The 20518-nt window shown below is 36.5% G+C and overlaps 2 protein-coding genes across 4 annotated transcripts in view; one reads left to right on the top strand and one right to left on the bottom strand.

Annotated features, from left to right (window-relative positions):
• LOC118737364 (complexin) overlaps positions 1-20518 on the top strand; it is a 126156-nt gene that overhangs the window by 63683 nt on the left and 41955 nt on the right. The gene's annotated exons all lie outside the window — the stretch shown is intronic.
• Positions 17460-20518, bottom strand: LOC118737363. The gene is made up of 2 exons (XM_036467813.1): positions 18651-20518; positions 17460-18562 (listed from the first exon to the last, which is right to left on the bottom strand). Exons 1-2 carry the CDS (start codon positions 19693-19695, stop codon positions 17622-17624), a joined length of 1986 nt encoding a protein of 661 aa, XP_036323706.1. The 5' UTR covers positions 19696-20518; the 3' UTR covers positions 17460-17621.

Here is a 20518-nt window from a genome sequence, read left to right as displayed (position 1 = left end):
TGGGGCTTTAGCAATAGTAAATGGTCTTAACTATCATCACCCAATCTATTAAGACCTGCACAACTCAGCGACATGGAGCTGCAGGACTAAGTGCCATGTCAATGCGGTTAACACCGTGGAGACTTATGAGCATGTTTCCTTCTCACATTTTATATAAGTCTGGTAGATAATACATAAGCAAATTCATTTATGTAGCTATCAATATTGATACTTTATTTAAAGTTGATTCTAAATTACCTTTCGCGACGAATTTTAGTCAATATTAGGCGTGTTCTATTTACCCATCAAAAGCTAAAATGTAAATATCAATAGCGCAATAATCAATGAAAAATCTCAAAATTATGACCACCAAGTGAAAATCTGGCTACGGATTTAAATTCAGCGCTCAAAAATACGTTAAGAAATGCTCTCGTCTTTTCGGGTTTTTTATTCTGTGTTCTTATAATTTACTTGTTACGCTCTTTGGTTAGAGAGTTCCTTCTTTCTTTCCTTTAATTGAAACAATTTCTGTAAATATGAATCGCAAAATACTTATAACAAACAAAACAAATTTCTAAAAATAGTCATCAAAATGACAAAATCTGAAACTTTTTGATCAAAATTTTCAGGTATGCAGTTTTGGAGCCCATAATATTTCAACACATAATAGTGGAAGCTTCAAGCGGCTAAGAATTCACGTTGATTTTTGGGATTTTATTGGACGATGTTGTTCATTTTTTCCCATATCAAAACTTTTCGAATATACTACGCGAAAAAAATTTGAAAAATCAATACGGACTCTTAGCTGCTTGAAAGTTAACTAAAATATTTTTGGGCTACAAAGCTGCGTACCCAAAGCGGTTGCATCAAAAATTTTCTTCCAGAATTGTGCCCACATACTTACAAATATTAATTTGAGAGCGAATAACTTAATTATGTAGTTTAAAAAGAGTTAATTTAATATACTTTCAAATTCAATAAAAATAGTTGGAAAACAATAAAATTTATTCCAATTGACAATAGATAAACCTAGATAAAATATAGATAAAACATATTAGTAGAAGCCTCTAATAAGCCACTGCGAAATAGCAAATACCTAACGCCAATTGGCAAATATATCACTTATTGCAAAATCACAAATTTCAATTTCACATAGTTACAAATCTAGTTTTCGCCTAACGCCCCTTAATGGTCGCGGTCAAAATTATAAAACTCAACATCATAAAATTATGCAGAATTTATAGATTAGCAAGCACTCTGAACACCACTAATTAATATAAACAAAATTAAAATTCAAATAAATAATATTACCAGATAGTTTGTTGGCCGCAAATTATGCAATAAATTGTAATGCCGCGCGCAAAAATGCGAACCGAAATTATTATGTTAATTGCAAATCTGAACTGCAGTGTTTACATATTTTAATTGTTTGTAACGACAACAATAATTTCTACTAAATTTTTTCACAATGAATTGGCCACCATATTTGCACTGATTGCGAATCATAAATATGTTTTCCGAGTAGGCAAAAAATGCAAACTAAAATCACAAAAAAAAATTAATTTATGACAATTGTCCGAACTGGCATTCATTTCATATTTTTAAATAAACTATGACAACATTTTTACATAAAAAATGTTTAACTATTATTCAGTTATAATGGTAGTGGTAAGCAATGCGCGCTTCCACCTCGCAACGTCTGGGTTCAAGCCCTAGTCAAAACAACATCGCAAAAAAATATAGAAAAAAAGGGTTTTTCTTAACAGCAGTCGTCCGTCGGCAGGCAATGGCAAACCTCCGAGTGCATTTCTGCCATGAAAACATCTTCTCGTAAAAATACAAACGCCGTTCGGAGTCGGAGTAAAACTCTAGGTCCCTCCTCTTTGTGTGACAACATGAAAGCGCACGCCACAAATCGGAGGAGAAGCTCGGCCAAACACTAATAAATGCGTAAGCGCCAATCTATTATTATTACTTTGTTATAATATTCAACGTTAAAAAATAACAGTTCGGCTTACAAAATTTAACTCACATTTAGTTGACAGAATTTTTGGAGGAAATCCTGTAGAAGTTTAGCATTGCATATCGCCCAGCTGTAAAACTGGAATGGCAAGAAAACTAAAGTCAATCTACTAAAAACTTGTATGAACATTAGTTACAGCATCGCGCTACTAATACTATTAAATCTATTTCCTTAAAAAAATTGCCAGCAGTATCCAGGAGTGTCTGAAAAACAAATGAAACCCGCAAAATCGTACTCGAAATTATCTACACGCTGCAGTGCCAATGTCGGCGAACCAGCTCACAAACATACTATCTGCAGACATGCGTTTGCTAACAGCTCTCCACAAGCGTATAAGCGCCTCGTTGCGAGTGCAGAAAATCGATCAGCACTTACGTAAATGCAAAAACAGAAAATTTTTGCTTTTTCAAGCTCAACGCCAATCAATTGACAGCATTGATTGCCAAAAGCATACGTTTGCACAATCAGTTGCACATCGTTGCCGTTGCATGAATGGTATTACACTGCACTTGCCACTAAACTACTTGCCACATGCCACATGCAACTTGCAGCTTGTAAACTAACAACTTGCGCCATCACTTGACACAAGACGTGAGCCATGCAATCAGCACCGCCACTAGAAATTTCGTGATGATGCTGTACAAAGAGTGGTAAGTGGTTTATGTGCACACCAGTGTTGCCAGATTCACAGTTTTAGCTGTAAATTATAGTTTTCTAGACAAGCTTATAGTTGTTTAAATTACCTTCTAGTACAAATTCGGGCTTTTTTTTGAAATTTCCGTTTTGAACGAATAAATTAAAATCACCCTTTCGATTTTTTCGTATGCCAGTTTTTAAGATAGAAGGTAACGATGAAGGAGCATCCTTCCCCCATTTGAAACAAATGGTCTCAGCTGTCCTTTTACTACTTAATAAATTAAAAAATACTTGACTTCAAAAATTAGGTGGCACCGCTTTTAAGAAATACGCGCGTGGCAACCCTCAGCGTAAATATTTCTCCATTTAAATTCCTAAAAACACCTTTCATTTTCTTTCGGTATTAAGCTAATTTAAATAAATTTTGATGAATCCAAGTTAAGTGGCAACCTTACACGAATATCTTAAGGGATATACATATAGGTAAACCATTGTTTGAGAGATTTTTTAGCACCCGTAAAGAATAATATTGTATATTAATTTTCTAAATAAAAAATTAATTAAATATACAATAGAAAATAGGTGGCAGTTCTTTTCAAAAATGTTTTTGAATTGGGGATTTTCAAAACACTTTCCACCCATATCATAATGTGTTATTTGGTTTCTAACTAATTTCGAATAGGTGGTAACCTTATACGAATATTTTCGTAAATAGCACTTATCTAGATAAGCTTAAAGAGCACTATCTCATTAAAAAATTCCAAAAAAATCGTTAAAGGCATTTCCGAGAAACCTATGGATATACATAAATCGGAGGAAGAGCTCGGCCAAACACTGACATATTATCTGGACGGGAATCTGATATTAATTCAACTGTTTATAATTTCACCATGTTCAAAACTACAGACTTTTTCCAGAAATGTACAGGTTAAAAAAAATAAATAAAAAATCTTGCAACACTGGTGTGCACTGAAGAAGCATGCACAACAAATGCACATAGCAAACTCATATCAACTACAATTGCGGCAACCTTCCTTCTACAAACTACCGCAATTCATTTTTCATGCGAATTTCGCCTTTTATAACTATATCGACTTCCTTCAATACTTGGCATGGTAGTTCTATGCTCCAGCAGTTCCGGTGAAAAATCGCAGGCTTAGCATCAGATAATAACCAACAACTAGTATTAACTTCAGTATTTGCACGCAAAATGTGACAGCAGTCGAATATTACATATTTGGTTGCTGCATTTGCCCCCCGCTGATTTGGCGGATATTGAATTTGTTTGGCTTACGTTAGGCCAGCATACATACATATAGTGCGTGTGGGTTACTCGTGTGGTTGCCCCTATTTGCCTCATCGACATTGAAATGCGAAGCGCGTTTGCTTATTTTTGTCCAATTTTTCGCTATTGTTACCACATACATATGTGTATAAGTACATGTTGTTGTACGTACATATACTATTGCGTTGAAAAAAATTACAAAATTGTTGAAGTCTCGGAAAAGCAGCTAATTTGTGACAGCTCAATGAGCACAACTTGTCAGTTGTTTGTTACAGTGAATGAAATATTATTCGTTTTTTTTTTGTTGCTGTTGTCCTTGCATTTTCACTGATTTTATGAACTTGGCTTGTTTTTGATACTTAATTAGCGCAATCAACAGCATCTGAGGTTTAATTGGACCGATTCTTTAATTTGGCGGCTCCATAGGAGAGATGGGCTGCAAAAGGATTTGAAGTAATAAAATATAGATAACTGGGCACTTCATGTATTTAGGAAACTAGTAGAATGATATTGGAAGTAAGAATTGAGCTCTTGTACACAGGCAAGTAAATATTTGGTACTAAAAAGCAAATATTTTGGTACATGGTAGTTGGCTAATAAAATTAAAAAAAGACCATATGAGCCGAAGCTAAATATTTTGGAACTTTCTATTCGAAATGACAGCCATGTTCTTTCCAGCAGCGGCAAATTCGGCTCAGCCCCACATCTATTGCACTACTCACTGCATGCAATGGGGAATTTTCCGCTTCTCGGACAAGGGCTCGGTTCAAGGGCGCTCTGCACTTTGTTGCATCTCTTGAAATTTCTGCAAAGCATTTTACGGAAATTCCAAAACGATGGAGTGCACTGACTACATTATTTTGAAAAATATATAAAATACCAATGTAGAAATAGCAGTCAGGAACTGGGGAGATTGTGATGCTGATTTGTCGTTTTCCAATATCGTAATCTCTCCAAGAGCTTCGAATATTTCTGGCTGAAGCTCAATATAAGTAGGTTGATACCGCTTCATGAAATTAAGCCTATCTTGTTTAGTATTTTTCTTCGATCTTCGTTATGAAACTCTCAAACGCATTATGTATGCCAGCTGTATTCACGGCTGAGTTAAAACTATGTGGTGCACATAAATGAATAGAAGAACTCACCACTAATCGCTGGAGCTTCGTCATATTCTTGGTCATAAATGTACGAACAATATATACCTTCTTCCGAAAGATACTTCTCGATAGTTCCTGATAGCTATCCTGAAATCAAACATGTGATAAAATTAAAAATCCAGACCTCCTTCCCTCCAACAAAACATGTAGCTGGCAAAAATTAGTAGAGGCGCATATAAGCAGTTACAAAAATTAATCTCGCCCTGCTACATATCATTTTGATGTTTATTTTAAAAGATGAAGGCAAGTCAAAGAAACCACGGCATTACGTATAATTTGAAATGTTTATTATATTTCCTACTTTGGTATGCATATCAAAGAATAAGAACTAAGAATTTGTCAATTTTACAATACAAAAACCCTTCTGTTATATTGTTTCTACTACTAAACGCGTTTTACTTAGTTACAAAATTTCGGGCAACTTTAGTACGCCACTGCGTATGAGTGATGGTCGTCGTTCCGAGCATAAAACATTTCAACTTTGTTAAATTTTGAAACTGAAACTACATATGTAGTTTGACAAACTCTTTACGACATTTTAAAAGTCTTAATCATTTACTGCACTCGAAAAGCGCTGATTTATGTTGCGACATTTGCTTAAGACTTCGTTAAATTGTTGCGCAAGTGTTTGCTGCTAAGGATGCTTACTTGCAACAAATGCTGGAAGCAACTACTTACATAACATGCAGGTAATTGGCCAACGGGCAGCCAGTAAGTCGATGCAATCCCTAGGGTAGTAACGCTGCAGCGCGCTGGGCCATCAAGTTAAATGAAGAAAAAAGCATGTTTGGAGAAATTATAGAGCAAATATGCTGAGAAACGCAGCAGAACTACAAGCTATAAATTTTAATTAAACTTCGCAGCTCAGCTCAGTTCGACACACTTACCAAACTCCCGCTGACCACAGTGACTTGCAACAAGAAGTAAGCACAAGAAAAGCGCTTGGCAGCTAAGCGTAAAGTTATCGCAGCAAATTTGCGTAAATGCAATGAGCGAGAGCAAACAAGCGCAAAGTTTAAGTGGCGCATGCAAAAAGTGCAGTTAGAAAGTAATTTTCACGTTTCCAAAATACGCACGCTTAGCTGAAGGCAGCTCACTGCCGAGTGCAGCAGAAAAGTGAGTGACGCAGTCATGCAACGGAAGCGGAAACTATGCATACAAGAGAACGGCCGCGTTGTAGCTACAACACGTCAGTTGGGAACAGTTTTCCCCGATAGTACTTGCACTCGCACATTAGCAGTACACCATGACGTATGATAAACAGTTCGTTGAGTGCTGAAATTTATTTTAGTTTCAGGCAGCTGCCAACAAATATTTGCTGATGTATTGTTGACAGCAATGGCGGCAGTGGCGGCAGCTCTGACTCTGGCTCTGGCTCTGCAGGCGGCAGCAACTTAAACAAAATTGCTTGCAGCTACGTAAGAGCGCAAAGAATTTGATGGACATACGTAGCTATTTGACTGCAATACCCGTAGAAGATGTAGAAACTTTAAAAGTGAACCAAAATTAATGCCAGGGAGGAAAGCGTTGCATTTCTTGTTTGCTTTTTCATTTCGTACACAAAATAAAGTTTGCAAAATTTTCAAGAGAGAGACAGTGTGTAGTGTGTGATTTAGCCATGGATAAGACAAATAGCCAAAAGATAAAGCAGCCTTAAAAAGTTGAAAAGCATCAACGCCATAAAAAAGTAATTTATTTTTCCATTTGCACGGCATAACTATTTATAGTTAATTTTAAGGTAATAATAATACAAACATTCAAAATTAAATTTGCGAAATAATGAAATTGTGAACTGATTCATACCCCACAGTTTACACCGAAAGCAAGCGCAGTTGTGGTTCACCAAAATTAATCGCCATACAATTTTTATTTTCCGGAATTTTAATGCATACTTCACTCAATTCTTTTTTTGGTATTTTATAGCCTTTTAAATTCACACAACTTTATATACATATGTATATCTGCTACCGTTTATGAATGCATATCTATTAATTTCACACGCACGCTTTATTAAGCGGCAATTGAATTTTCATTATTATTTATTTATCCCTGCAAGGCGTGTGGGCTTTTGTTTAAATGTGTATGCATTCTTTTATATACAAGCTTTTCCTCGCTAGAGAAATTCTTTTTATGCAATAATGCAACATAATAGTAAGTAGAATTACAGTTCAACAACGTAAAAGTATAGCAAAAAGTCGAGGTGAATTCCACTAAAAATGGACTACGCTGTGGGTAGAAGGACAGGTTTAATATCTCCTTCTCGTTCGGACTAATGAATTTTTCATTCATATTACAAGCGACAGTGCTGGGAATTGCGAGGTGTTGCAAAGTATTAGAAAAAAAAACTGCTAATTAGTACTCTTGCCTTACCGGTAACAAATTTTAAAATACCCAGAGACTACAAATACACATTAAGCTCGTCGGAATAAAGGCGCGAGCTCAAAAGTTGATCGCGAAGAAAGTCGCATAAACAAAGTTCAGCGAAGAAAGGCGCCTAAACCTAGGCGACGGCGAATAAAGACGCGTAAAATTATTTTCGTGGTGAACTATGCTAGTGGGTGTAATAGTATGTACATCCCCAAAGAGTTTTTGTGGAATAATGTTGAAGTGGCAAACCCTTGCTAGGTATAAATCTATGTTTTACTTCGCCGTCAACTAAGTTTATGCGTCTTTTTTCACCGAAGTTTTTATACGCATCTTTTTTCGTCAATGCGCCCTTTTTCGCCGTCAAAGCAATGGCGCGCCTATATGCGTGTCTAGTGACGATACATACATCTTTCTCATGAGGGTTCCCGGCTTTGGAAACATATACGGCAATTAGAGCGCTAATAAATTTGCTAAGACCGAAGCATCACTTGATGAGTCCCAAGCAGAGAAAACGAACTGTCTAGTCAGACTGATCAAGAGGTAACTGCATTACGAATTCTACTTATGACAAATAAATGCCGGAGCAACCTTCAAACCTGCAAAACTGAGAAGAATACATACATACATGCCCGCACTACGACAACAGAGGAACTCTCAAAGAGGTTCCTAAAAGACATAGTCACGCAAGATAAAGCGTATAAAAATGGTGCTCTTCGCGCTAGCTGGAAAGTGCTGAGCCCACGCGACGAATAAATTATTTGCGTTTTTATCATTTAACATTTTTGATACAAGAAACTAATATTGATTATGAAGACTAGTATACGTCATCTTTATCCCTTAAGTTGGTAAATACTAATGTAATACCCCTAAAAGCTACAGGCCCATTACCATGATGACCTTCATGTTGAAATAGCAAGAGAGATTCATTGGTCATGCCCTTAGCGCGATGTTTTTTCTCTCTCGCTCTGGTCCCAGGTAATTTTTTTCCCTGCTGGTCAAATTTAACAGTTATAATATCAAAGCTCAGTGCTAAGCAGGCAGGTTGCCACCTGTTTCATTGTCAGTGACAAGGTAAATTGGATTTTCCAATAAAGGTATCAAACTAAAGAGGTGAAGGAAAGTTTATTGGCAAACATATTTTTAAGTAGGGTTGTCACCTGTTTGAAAATTGTTATTCAATTATTAAATTAAAAAATAAATGAAATATTACAATAACCCTTATTGTACTAACGAAATTTAAGAAAGTTTATCGTCAAAAATATATTTTTCTAGTGGGGTTTCTACCGATTTGAAAAATGTGATTCAGGAAAAGGCATAAAACAAATTAAAGACTGAATCAATACACCTCTAAAGAAAGTGCACGATATGGCAGAATCGAGTCATAGCATTATAAATTAAATTTCAAGGACTAAATTATTATCTAAAATAAAGAATTTTTCATAGATCCAAAGTTTTTTCGAAAATTTCTCTTTATAAAGCTCTTCAAATCTATTTTATTTTTTATGAATGAAGCCATAAGAAGTTTGGGTGGGAGTAACAACCCAGAAATACCTTCAATGCGCATTGGAGCCTGCCGGGTATTTTCTTGTAACGAATAAAATAATTTATCCGCCATTCGAATAATTTTTCTTTGAATAAACAAAATTATTTGCGGGTAACGAAAAAAAAATCATCATTAAATATCAACACGATTTGATAGGCGGTTAAAACTTGCACTTGTTTTACTAGAATAACTTAACCCAAAACTCAAATTACAAAGTTTTAAATTTATACGAAAATTTTTGAAATTTTTCTAAATTCTGTATGAAGTTTAAAAAATTTTCTTAAGTGGTTTTGATTAAAGTATGAACTATATATTTATTAAAAAATAAAAATAAAAAAAAATATTCAAATGGGAAAACATTGCAAATATATAACAAAAGACACCTTGCACTCACTTTTGATCGCCAGTGTATGTATATGTGCGCTTGAAAATGTTTCATTAATTTTTAACCAAACTTTCTAGACTTGTTTGTTTTTCAATTTTGCATGCTGGTAAATCTAATCAACAAACAACTACAGCTACTTGTTCATTCCATATACATACATACATTTGCTTTCATCACTTCACTTTTTTAGCTTTCTTTTACACATTTTTTCTGTAAATTTCTCCCTGCGCACGATGAGTTTGAGTTATTGTAGCAAGCAAGCTAACTTGGAAAAAGAATGCTTTTCTTAGATACTCGAAGAGATGTTCACATTTTTACAACAACAAAGCAAATGTATGCAACGAAAAGAATGCGATAAAAAGTGCATAAGCCGACTAGACTAAATAAAGATGTAAGATAGTTTTAGAAGCAACAAGAATAACCTCCAGCAGCCAACTGTTAAGAAAGTGAAGCACCAACGGCCGGACTACGACTGCCGCTAACTTAACTAAGTTGTAGCCAGTGTGCGCTTTTGTTTTTAAAGCCATAGTAAACAATAACTGATTACAACTTTCAACGTTGCAGCAGTGGCCGGCGCTGTACAGCACTGCGGCGAGCATCTATTGTTCTTGTTTGTCTTGTTGGTCATGCTTTAAGATGCAGTTGTCATTGTGACAGCAAAGAGTGGCCAGAAGTGGCTTACAGACATTCCCAGTGCGTATCGTTCGCCTTCTGTTGGGTTGGGTTTTGTTTTCCTCACACAGTAAAGTTTTACTTATGTATGCGCAGAATGTGTGTACATATGTATGTGCTTGTACAATCTTTCTTGATCTTACTCTTCTTGAAAGAATTTATACTTTCCTGTTTTTTGTTAGAAATTCCTTTGAGACTATTAGACACAACTACGAGAAGAGGTTAAGCTGACAATGAAATGAACTGAAAAACAACAATATAATGAATTACAAAAGTGCTTTAGTGTATAGGGAGACTTAAGTACACAGTTTATTACTTAATAATATACATGAGTAACTATTCGCTTTGAGACATTGTTCATAAGAATATGTTCATAAATATAATCACCACATTGAAAAAAAAAATTAATATGTCATTTATAGTTGGTTAGCTTGCTAACTTAGTAGCCTCATTGCACTTGTCGAAAACTTAGTAAAAAATGTGACTTGAATGAATTGAAAGTGTTCACTCGGTGGACGTTGAAACTCATTATGTCTCTTACCGAACATTCTAAGAAATGTTACCAAGAAATCTGTAGTTCACTCATGGTGTTGCATTCACGTAGAAAGTGCTTAGTGGTGCTATAGCTTCTACAGAAATCTTTGTACTATATCCCAAACCTAACAGTCATGTAGACAATAAGCCACTGCCTCTCTCCTCTGACGAAAAGCTCTTTTTTCCTTCGGAAAGATTAACTACAAGGTCTTTTTCACTAATAAGACCGACTAGGTGTTATGGATGATCTAGGTTAGCAAGATTTAGGACAATGTCTGAGACAATATGAACAAAACAAGAGAGAGTTGAGTTTCAAAAGAAAAGCTAATGAGACCTCCATCTTTCGTGTGACTAAACACACAGCGACGCAACCAGGTTATTCATTCCTAAGTATCTCAGAAGTATAGAGGAAGACGGGCGCATTCTGTGAAACAACCTCACACATATTTATCTCAAAGCATGCTCACTAGCGCAGAGTAATTTATTCGGAGCAAAATTTTCGAAGAAAGTGTATAGAAAATTCAAATTCTAAGATTAATTGTAAGCAAAAAATGGCGAACAAACTACGTGTATACCAAAAGTGACGTTTTACCCTCTCAATTTTCAAAATAAAAAGTAGTTTATTGTAATTTTTTTTGGTCAAAATTTATTTTTCATTGTTATAAATAATAATATACGTTATTTCCTACTTTCTCGGTTTTGTGAAATATGAAGAAGCACACCAAATTTTGTAAATGAAAAATTAAGCTCGTTCAGGATAAATTGTAATACAAAGATTTTTGTTTTAAAAATTGGGAGCGTCAAACGTAATTTTTGGTATATAGTTTGTTCGCCACTTCTGCTTAGTTTAAACGGTTTTATAATAACAAAGTTTTTTTATTAACAAAACGAACTGAAAGAAAGAACAACCCAAGTTCCGGAAGGATGCGAGATTTGCTATATGGCTATGGCTATGTTCGAGCCATTACACCATCTCGTCCTCGAGATATCTGGTTTTGTAATTCTTTCAAAATAGAACATAGTGCCCGGCTCCGGAACTATTTGCCGTACAAAAACACATGCCTTCCAACTATCAAAAAAAAAACAAAAAATTCTTTTCATTGATCAAAGCAGAAGAATACCTGACAACAAAGTAACGCAGTCAATTAGGAACGCTTGTAAAGTAGTCAAGGAGCCGATGAGCTGGCAAATCGAAAATATGCAGCCAACAATCGGCCCTTGTAAGGCAGCAAATCAAGCGTAAACTACCTTACTGGCTCACTGTTCCAATCAAGCAGATTGTCCAACAATCAAGCCAACTGTTGGCTGCACTAAAGCTTTTATAAATTTACTGCTTTTTCGACTAGTTAGCGTTGGTACTGTGATCATCAACGTTCTGCTGATTTTGCAATTTACTTTACGCTGACAACTTTTTGATATTTTTTCTTTTAGTTATACGAAAATTGCAATAAACTTAGTGGCCACAACAACGTTGCAAAATTTGATAGGTAGTACAAAGGACACACGCCAACATTGTCATATTTATGTATGTATGCCATATTGACAGGCTGACAGGCGAAATGTGAAAACAAGGAGAGTTAATATGTATGTATGCACCACCTCCTTCGAGCGCAGTGCGCTATTAATAATGCCAGTTACTCAGTCCATTAACTACGTGTTGGCGAGTTGCTTCCACTTCGCTATCACTATTTATTGAGTTCAGTACTTGTTGGTGCACACTTTTGTTGCAATTTTTGCAATTTACTATGCGTGGCAATCACTCATGTGATTGCACGTCAAACGTGTAGTAAGGCTTTCAACCAAAAAAAAAAAAAAACAAAACATTAAAAATAATAATAGTACACAGCACAACCCCAAGCAGCAACTAAGGTGAACAATAGAAGGCACAGGCGCTGAGCACCAGGGAGATGGCCAAAGTAAGAACTTAAATTGTGTGGAACTGAACTGTAGCTAACTATACGTTGTATAGCACACACATATATATGTAAGCATGTATATGTACATACAACTTTTCACTTTATTGCATTCCACTCTTGCCGGTAGTCGAGTCAATTGAATTGGAAAAGAAAATTATTGAGTTGCCATAAGGTGGAGCGCATAAGCGTCCTATAAAGGGCAACTAAGTGGGCACAACAACAACAAGGTGACATTATTGGCTATTCATTCACAATGTACGCAGGCATATATAGACGTACATACATGTGTATATATGTATGTATTGCATGTGCAGCAATTTGTTGTGAATTTCCAAAGGCAATTTTACAGCGATGGCTATAAAAAGTATGTATGTATGTTAGGCCGGGTCAATTTGTATGGCCGATTTTTGTATACCATGCGCGTATATTGCATGCGGATTTTACGTTTAATTCTTAGCAAATTTTTCGAAGAAACCATGGGTCAAAAATCAATTTGGACTTTGCCAAGTTGCGAAAATAGGTTTTCTAGCCTTTTATGGTAATGTCGTAAACGAGTTCTTAAATTTGGTTTAAAAACATGCTATAACCGGTGTTTTGGTATGAGAAATCCATTTTTGCACTTATCTTTTTCTTAAAACCCCCACCGGAGGACGCAAAAGTGAACGTTTTCACATTTTTATCGAAACTTATTTGGCAATTTGGCAAACTCAAACTGATGTTGGACCCATGGTTTATTGGAAAAATTTGCTTAGAATTACATTTACAGAAATCTTATTATAATATTTATACGCCCGCAGTCAAAAAAAATTTTACGTGCATTAGGGTGGTCCACCAGTAAATTCGGAATTTTAATGCAGCTACCCCCAGGATAGGAATTAAAAAATTTGGGAGTACTAAAAGCGCTCAAAGTTTTACTTGTATTTTATATGGGGAAAAAACAACTTTTCGTAGAATTCTTGAAAAAAAAATATTTTTGATTTATTTAACCTTTTTCTCATGGTAACTATATTTTATAGGTCTGCCATAACCCCCAATTGGGGGACCAATAAAAAATCTTTAGTATTAAAACATGGTTAAATAAACAATTGGATATTAATGTAGGAAGTCTCCTGAAGAGAACCACAGTTATCCAATGGTAAAATATTGATTTTCCAGAATTTTATACCATTTCTACGAAAAGTTGTTTTTTCCCCCATATAAAATACATGGTAAACTTTGAGCGCTTTGAGCACTTCGTAAATATTTTTTGAATTCAAAATGAAAAATTAATGGTATATTTTTACGGTATAGAACAATCCCAGGTGGTGGCGGCATTAAAATTCCGACCGTACTGTTTTTGGGCCACTCTAATGTAACTACCACACAGTCACTGCTCGTTACCGTGCTATGCGAGTGGCAACAACGTGCACAAGCTATGCAAGGTATATGGGAATAGAAATAGCAGAGCGTATGTGGAACAACAATAGCATACGACCGCAATGCACTTAACAGCTTGGAGGTACAAAGCCAAAAAGTTTTGGCCGCCAGTGCGTATGAGCAACTAAATATTAAGCTTCTGAGTACAACTTATGTGTAACTACCCCAATAATTTTTTTCTACTCTCAGTATACTCTCCCTACTGACTAACTAACCATACGTTCAGCCTTCAACCTCAGAAAAAGTTTCCAACGTTGTTTTGATATTTGGTCAAGTAGACTTTCTTCCACCATAAAGTGGCGCAGTAGAGCAATTTGTGAATTGCTTGTGTTTTGTTTCTTTTTTTTTTTCTTTGCCTTGTGCATGGTTAATATGCGGAGTTTTGAAAAGAAGTGAATTAAAAATGATGTTGACCGCACTGCTGTTGTTTCTTTTTCGGCTTTGTTTTTCACTACCCACTACAATTGTCTTAATACATTTTTAATAACTTGAATTGGGGATGGTTTGCGCGATTGGCTTCAGCTGACAACATTGACAGGAACGGGACCGTTAGCCACAATGATTGTTGTGGTATTCATTTTATTTTTAGTTATTACTTTTTCGATAGTTCGTTTATTCGTCTATTTTAGTTACTATCGCCTACGCTGTTACTTTAGTTGCAATCGTGCATCGATTGAGGTTAAAAATCAAGTTGGCGCGCACTAAGTTAGCTCAGTGCGAGAGAGTTTTTCAAAGGTGTTGCGCGATTTTCGTAAAATAATGCAAGGTATGTGGGTTATACTAATCAAGTTGAAAGTTGTTGCAGGAAAGTGAAGTCCTGAATGGCAATGACTAGCCAAAAATGGAGCATTAAACTGGTTCATAAAATAATTTCAAAAATTAAAGAGAATATATCAATAATCAAAGATTCAAACGACGAGGAAATGTATAAAAATAGGTATAAATTTACAACAAATATGTTATTACAGTGAAACCGCGATATAGCAAATCACGAACTAAAAATCAATGTAACAAAACCTCGTTGTTGCGAAACTTTTCATGCACAAAGCTCTCTATATAATTATAACGAAGAAATTATGTGCAGGAAAACCTTCGTAATATATTGAACGGTAAAGTCTCCATCGACTCGAAATCCTTTATATAGCGAAATGTGAATATATCAACGACTAGAGTTCAGTTATAAAAAATCTTTATATAATGAAATCTCAACTCAAGAGCCCCCAAATAACAATTTCTGAACATGTTGACGGTTAGAGACCCGTTATGGAAAAAAAAACAAAACTATGCTTTTATCAAAATTCTACTCTATAAATACATCTAACAAAATTATAGACACAACGAAGCATTTGTCGAACCCCCACTACGTCATATCGATGTTTCACCGTACTTCAGTGCTCTATCCTTACGAATAATTTTATAGATTTCATAAATGAATTTCTATAACTATAATACATGGTGTCCAAAAAATTACACAAAAAAAAATTTACACAGAATACATATGTATGTATGTATTGTTGGATGACGGTCATTTAAGGGCTATTAATTTTGCGTTCTAAAATTGTATTGTTTGATGGCGGTCATTTAAGGGCTATTAATTTTGCGTTCTAAAATTAAAAATAAATTATTTACGAATTCATTTTATTGTAAAGCTTATAGTTTTGCAGCATGTATGATTCTCTACATTATTCGACTGATATTATTGTTTTTATTTATCTAAATTTTTTTAGCTTCGTTTTCTTTTGAATTTTAGAATTCCTTGTTTTAAAATTTATTTTATGATTGTTTTTAAACAAAAGTTTTTTTCTTTTATAATTTATATTGCCTTTAAGTTTTAGATTTAATTTTTAAAATAATATGTGTTGCTTAAATTTTTTTAATTTTTTAATTTTTTTATTTAGTTTCTATATTTTACTATTTTAAAGAGTCCCCTTTTCCCAAGAATGATAGAATCGTGCCCTTTTCCTTTTCCTTCTTTTTTAATACATATAATTTTAATGAACACATTTTATTTTCTCCCTTTTAAATTTTAATTTTCTTTCAAGTTTTTTTATTTTATTGTTTTAAAAAGGAACATTTTTATTTTCTTTCATTTTCAGAAACGTCTCAAGACATAAAACTTAAAAAGTTCCAAAAAAACCGAGGATATCTAGAATTTTTTTTTATCTCCGAAAAATACGAGTAATGAAAAAATTCTAAGAAAAAGATTTTACGACTTAAAAGAAACGCGAAAACTGCAAAGTGCTTTGCAGTCATTTTATAATGCTTAAAGAAATTAAAATGTTTATCAAAATTTTAATTAATTTGTGGTTCCTGCTCTAAATAATAAATTCAAACTTTAAAGACATAAGAAAATATGCAAAAAAGTGGTATAAATATTTTTTACTACTTAGATACAGTATATTTTGCTTTGCTGCCTTTATGCTTAAGTGCACATTTAAGATACCTACCGTAAAATGCGCCTTAGCGGCATTATTTTTAACATTTATCCTCCTCCGATAGGTGCATCCAACATACCTGCACATTGGCGATACCTGCCTTAAAAATTGTGCAACTATTATTAGCTACCAAAGAAAGTATTAGGTTTACCTGCACTGGCCCTACAATTACATAATTTTACAAGCTTTTATTTATTTTGCTCATCTCGAAGAACAACGAAAATGGCTATCAATTAATGTAGTTATATAGATAATTAGATACCATTCGGTAAAAATTTCGCTTGCGGAAAATTCTACGTGGTAAGTGCTCCTCCATTAATTGGTTTCATAGGGATTCGGATACCTTCCTCATTGAAGTAGTAAAGAAAATTCGCTTAAGTGCTTTTTTCGGTTAAGTGCACAAGTTTTTCGTGCAAAGAAGGATGGGCAGCTAAGCAAAATATACTGTATTTATATATATCTTTCCGCTTTCAAAACCAAAAATAACTCCCTCTTTTTCGTGTTCGGTTGCAAGCCTGTATCCTTCCGAGTGACATCGTACACAGTTCCTAGCATACGGCTACTGATACCAACGTTACTTTTTAGTCTACCAAAATGTGTGTTGGTATTTAGTTTTGGCTTTCCGTAGCAGGGTTTTTTTGTGTTCTTATATAAATCAAAAACGCAGGAGACCATTATATAGTAATCTGAATAAAGGTGTTTAATTTACTGATTAGGCAACTAGATTTTCGCACCAGTTTCGTCTTGTCGCAGAATTGAGTATTTTGACGCCAATGAAAGGAGTGACATTTTAGCAACACACGGATCTAACCGAGCGGCTATGTTATCCACCCTTTTGAGAATCTGTTCGCTTGGGACGCTCTTAAGAAGGTGAGCGGCTTTTCAAGTTACCGACCATTGGCGACTGACAAAGAGAAAAAATCAATTAACAAGATTTATGGCATCTCTATAAAAATTTCAGAACTGATCCCGACAAGTTAATAGGGGCTTACTGAAGTGACGGACTTCAGGATTTTCGAGCAGGTGAAGGGAACCGTACAACATTTAATACTTATGCGTAATACCACATAAGATAAATCCTAGACCAGCATTCAATATTAATACATGTTAATTTTTTTTTTTTATTCGTTCATTGCTAAGTATTTATTAAGTTCAAAAGCATTGCCTCAAAATCGAACTTTGATTCTAAATATCGCTAAACCTAATCCTGTCGAGTTAACAATATTCGCTTATTAAGCCACACCCCACTCCGCGCTCCGCCTTGCAACTTCACTCAGAGCACTTTGCATGTATTACGCGCATACAATTCATCTGTTGTACGACATCGGAATGCCTGCTTAAATTTCAATGAGTTACGGAAATATCCATTTAGCAGCTGCTTTTTCTCAACACTCTCCAGTTGCCTACACTCAGTCAGCACTGAGCCGATGAAATAAAGTTTCGCCATGGATAATTGTAAACGACCCGCGGCCAACAAAGTGTCTAAACGACGCACCAAACGCTCATTGTGTTGCTGCCACTGCTCGTATGTCTGCAATGCCAACTGTTGAGCCAGTAACTTCACCAACAACTCATTCAAATTGTAAGGCAACTCTGCCGTACCCGTCTGCTGCTGCTGCTGCTGTTGCTTCACGCACTGCCGCAACGTTGCAAAATCGCGTTCTGATTCCATGCTACGCCAGGCGCCTGACGTTTGTGTCGTACTGCCGCTGGCGATCATTTGCTCGGCGAAGCGTTCGCCCACCAGCACATGACTAAGAGGTGCCGTTAGATTTTGCTGCTGCATTAGCGCGCTGACGGTGACGAAAATGCGCATAAAGTTGCCGGCGATTTGTGTGGTGTCGGCAATTGAAGCGCTGCCGACGCGCGTGACATGGCGCGGATTCTTGCTTTGTTGCGCCAGCATGCGCTGCACTTTCTCGAGATTACGATAGAAATTACGGTTGGTGATTTGCAATTTGGCATAGTCGGCGTCTAAATTGTCATCGCCGTTTAGGGTGAGATGCATGACACGACCCAGAAAGAGATGTGAATTCTGCTGGGACATTTCATCGATCCAAGCGCTGGCAGGCAGTTGGTCGTCATAGGCGCGACCGATGCTCGAATACAGCTGCGCCATTTGCACTTTATCGAGAAAGGCGTGTTCGACAATGTGATGATAGACGGGCTGAAAGAACTGTTGCGCGAGTGCCTGGCAGTCAGCGCTGCTCTTGTCTGCAAACAAATGGAAGGCGGAAAAAGGCAAAAAATTACTACTTTATAAGGGGAGCTACAATTGCTAACTTTCATACAACACACTTACCCATCAAATAATCAATCCAAATCCAATTCAGCAATCGCGTCATTGTTGTTTGCTGCAGAAATTCGAAAACTTTTACCAGCTTGGTCTTCTTATGCACCACAACAGTGTCGCTTTGCTTCAGTGGTTTGCCAAGCGTGCTCTTAAAGTACAAATCCCAATCGATTTGCAGCGTTGTACCAAAAGAAGAAGCCTTAAACTCGCCATATGTGTATTCTGTGTCAACCTCTTTCAACTCGTCCTTCAATATCTCACGTCGATTGCGTTCAAAGTTCAATATCTCCAGAGCAATTAGTCTGCCACGATCCACATCTACGCCATACTCGACCAGCACATCGCCCACCAACTGCTCGAATTTGCGTAACGTGTAGCGCATCACATCTTCCACTTGCAGATAGACAATTCGCTTATTTGACTTAATTTCAACGTGTTGGGTGAAAAAGTAATTTACCCCCGCCTCGTGGAAGGCGCTAACCACATCCATCCATGTCATGGCGCGGCGACGGCGCAACATTGCGGCGGCGCTATCAATCGCCGGCCAACCACCACTTTGTCGATACATAAACGATGCCTTCAGTTCCTCCACCGAGCGCGCACTTTTGCAGGAGTCATAGAATTGCTTTAGCTTTAGCTCAGCATCGAGCAGCTCATCGTTGTTATTGGCACCGAGGAATTTATCAAACTTTTGCTGTTCGCGCTGCAAACGCTCCTCAACTTGCTCCCTTGTGCTGTTTATTGTCTTGCCACAAACATAGCCATAGAAGTCCTGACAAGGACGTTTCTCTGTGTCCAGCCAACGCTCGAGTTCGTAGGATAAACGCAGCACATCAGTCTCTGCATTCACACTAGGTGCGCCGCTGTTGGTTGCTGGTGGGGTCGGTGCTGGTGCTGGCGCTGGCGCTGGCGCGGGTGTGGCATGCACCATTGCAAGTGAAATGCTTAAAGCTAACAGCAGCAAGCCATGCACTTGGCGATGTGTTGATAACATTTTCACACCGGCACGTAGCAGCTGCAGGAATTGATTGGCGAAAATTTCAAAACTTTTCATTTGCAAGTGCCCTTTGCAGCGACACGGGACGACCACAACTGCTGCAACTTTCGGCCGAAAATAAGGAAAAATACCAGTTTTTTCTCCGTTTTTTTTTTGCAAAACTTTCAAATTAAAATACTTTGCATATCTTCTCGCCAGTCACTGTTGATGTGCAACAAAGCTGCAGCGAAAAGAAAATTTAATTTCACGTCGCAATTGTGACCACAGCTGGTGGTACGTATATGTATGTAGATCTAGTGCAAAAAGCGCATAAAAAAGTTGACTGTCATGTGTGTCGTACGCAAAGCACTTGTCTTTATTCGTGGACGTTTTTTGTAGAACTGATGGAAAATTCTTGGTTACACTGTTGCTCTACTTGCCATTTGGCGACGTCAAAGGGTGAACAGTTGTGGCCTCACTACCGAAATCAAGTACGTAGAGAACAAAAGCGTGAAGCAAACAAACTGTGCACGTTTGCAGCTTATGCTGTCGACAGGAGAAAGCGTGGGTTTCGTTTCCGTGTTTAAATGCGCTAAAATAGATTCGTTTTGCGCTTCACGGTCTATTTTCAATCTTTTTTGTCTTTTTTTTTATGGTTTTTTGTCTCCCATCTAAGGTTTGTTTTCCATCGACGTTGCGCTGAAATTTAATTTCCGTCGACTTGTCGCTATATTGCTGCGGCTCAAATGGCACTGAGCATGGTTTAGCTTTATTTTCGCTGCCATGACTTAGGTGTGGTTTGTTTTCGCCTTGGTCCGGCATTGAGCGCTCTTAGCTTAGTCAAGCATGGCAAACATAAGAATATGCTCGTTATTATGATTTCAGAGCTAGGCTTAAGTAA

This window comes from Rhagoletis pomonella, unplaced genomic scaffold, assembly GCF_013731165.1.
Source record: "Rhagoletis pomonella isolate Grant_MI unplaced genomic scaffold, Rhpom_1.0 Rhpom_scaffold_00004, whole genome shotgun sequence".
NCBI classification, from domain to species: Eukaryota; Metazoa; Arthropoda; class Insecta; order Diptera; family Tephritidae; genus Rhagoletis; species Rhagoletis pomonella.
This window is presented reverse-complemented; position numbering and strand designations above follow the sequence as displayed.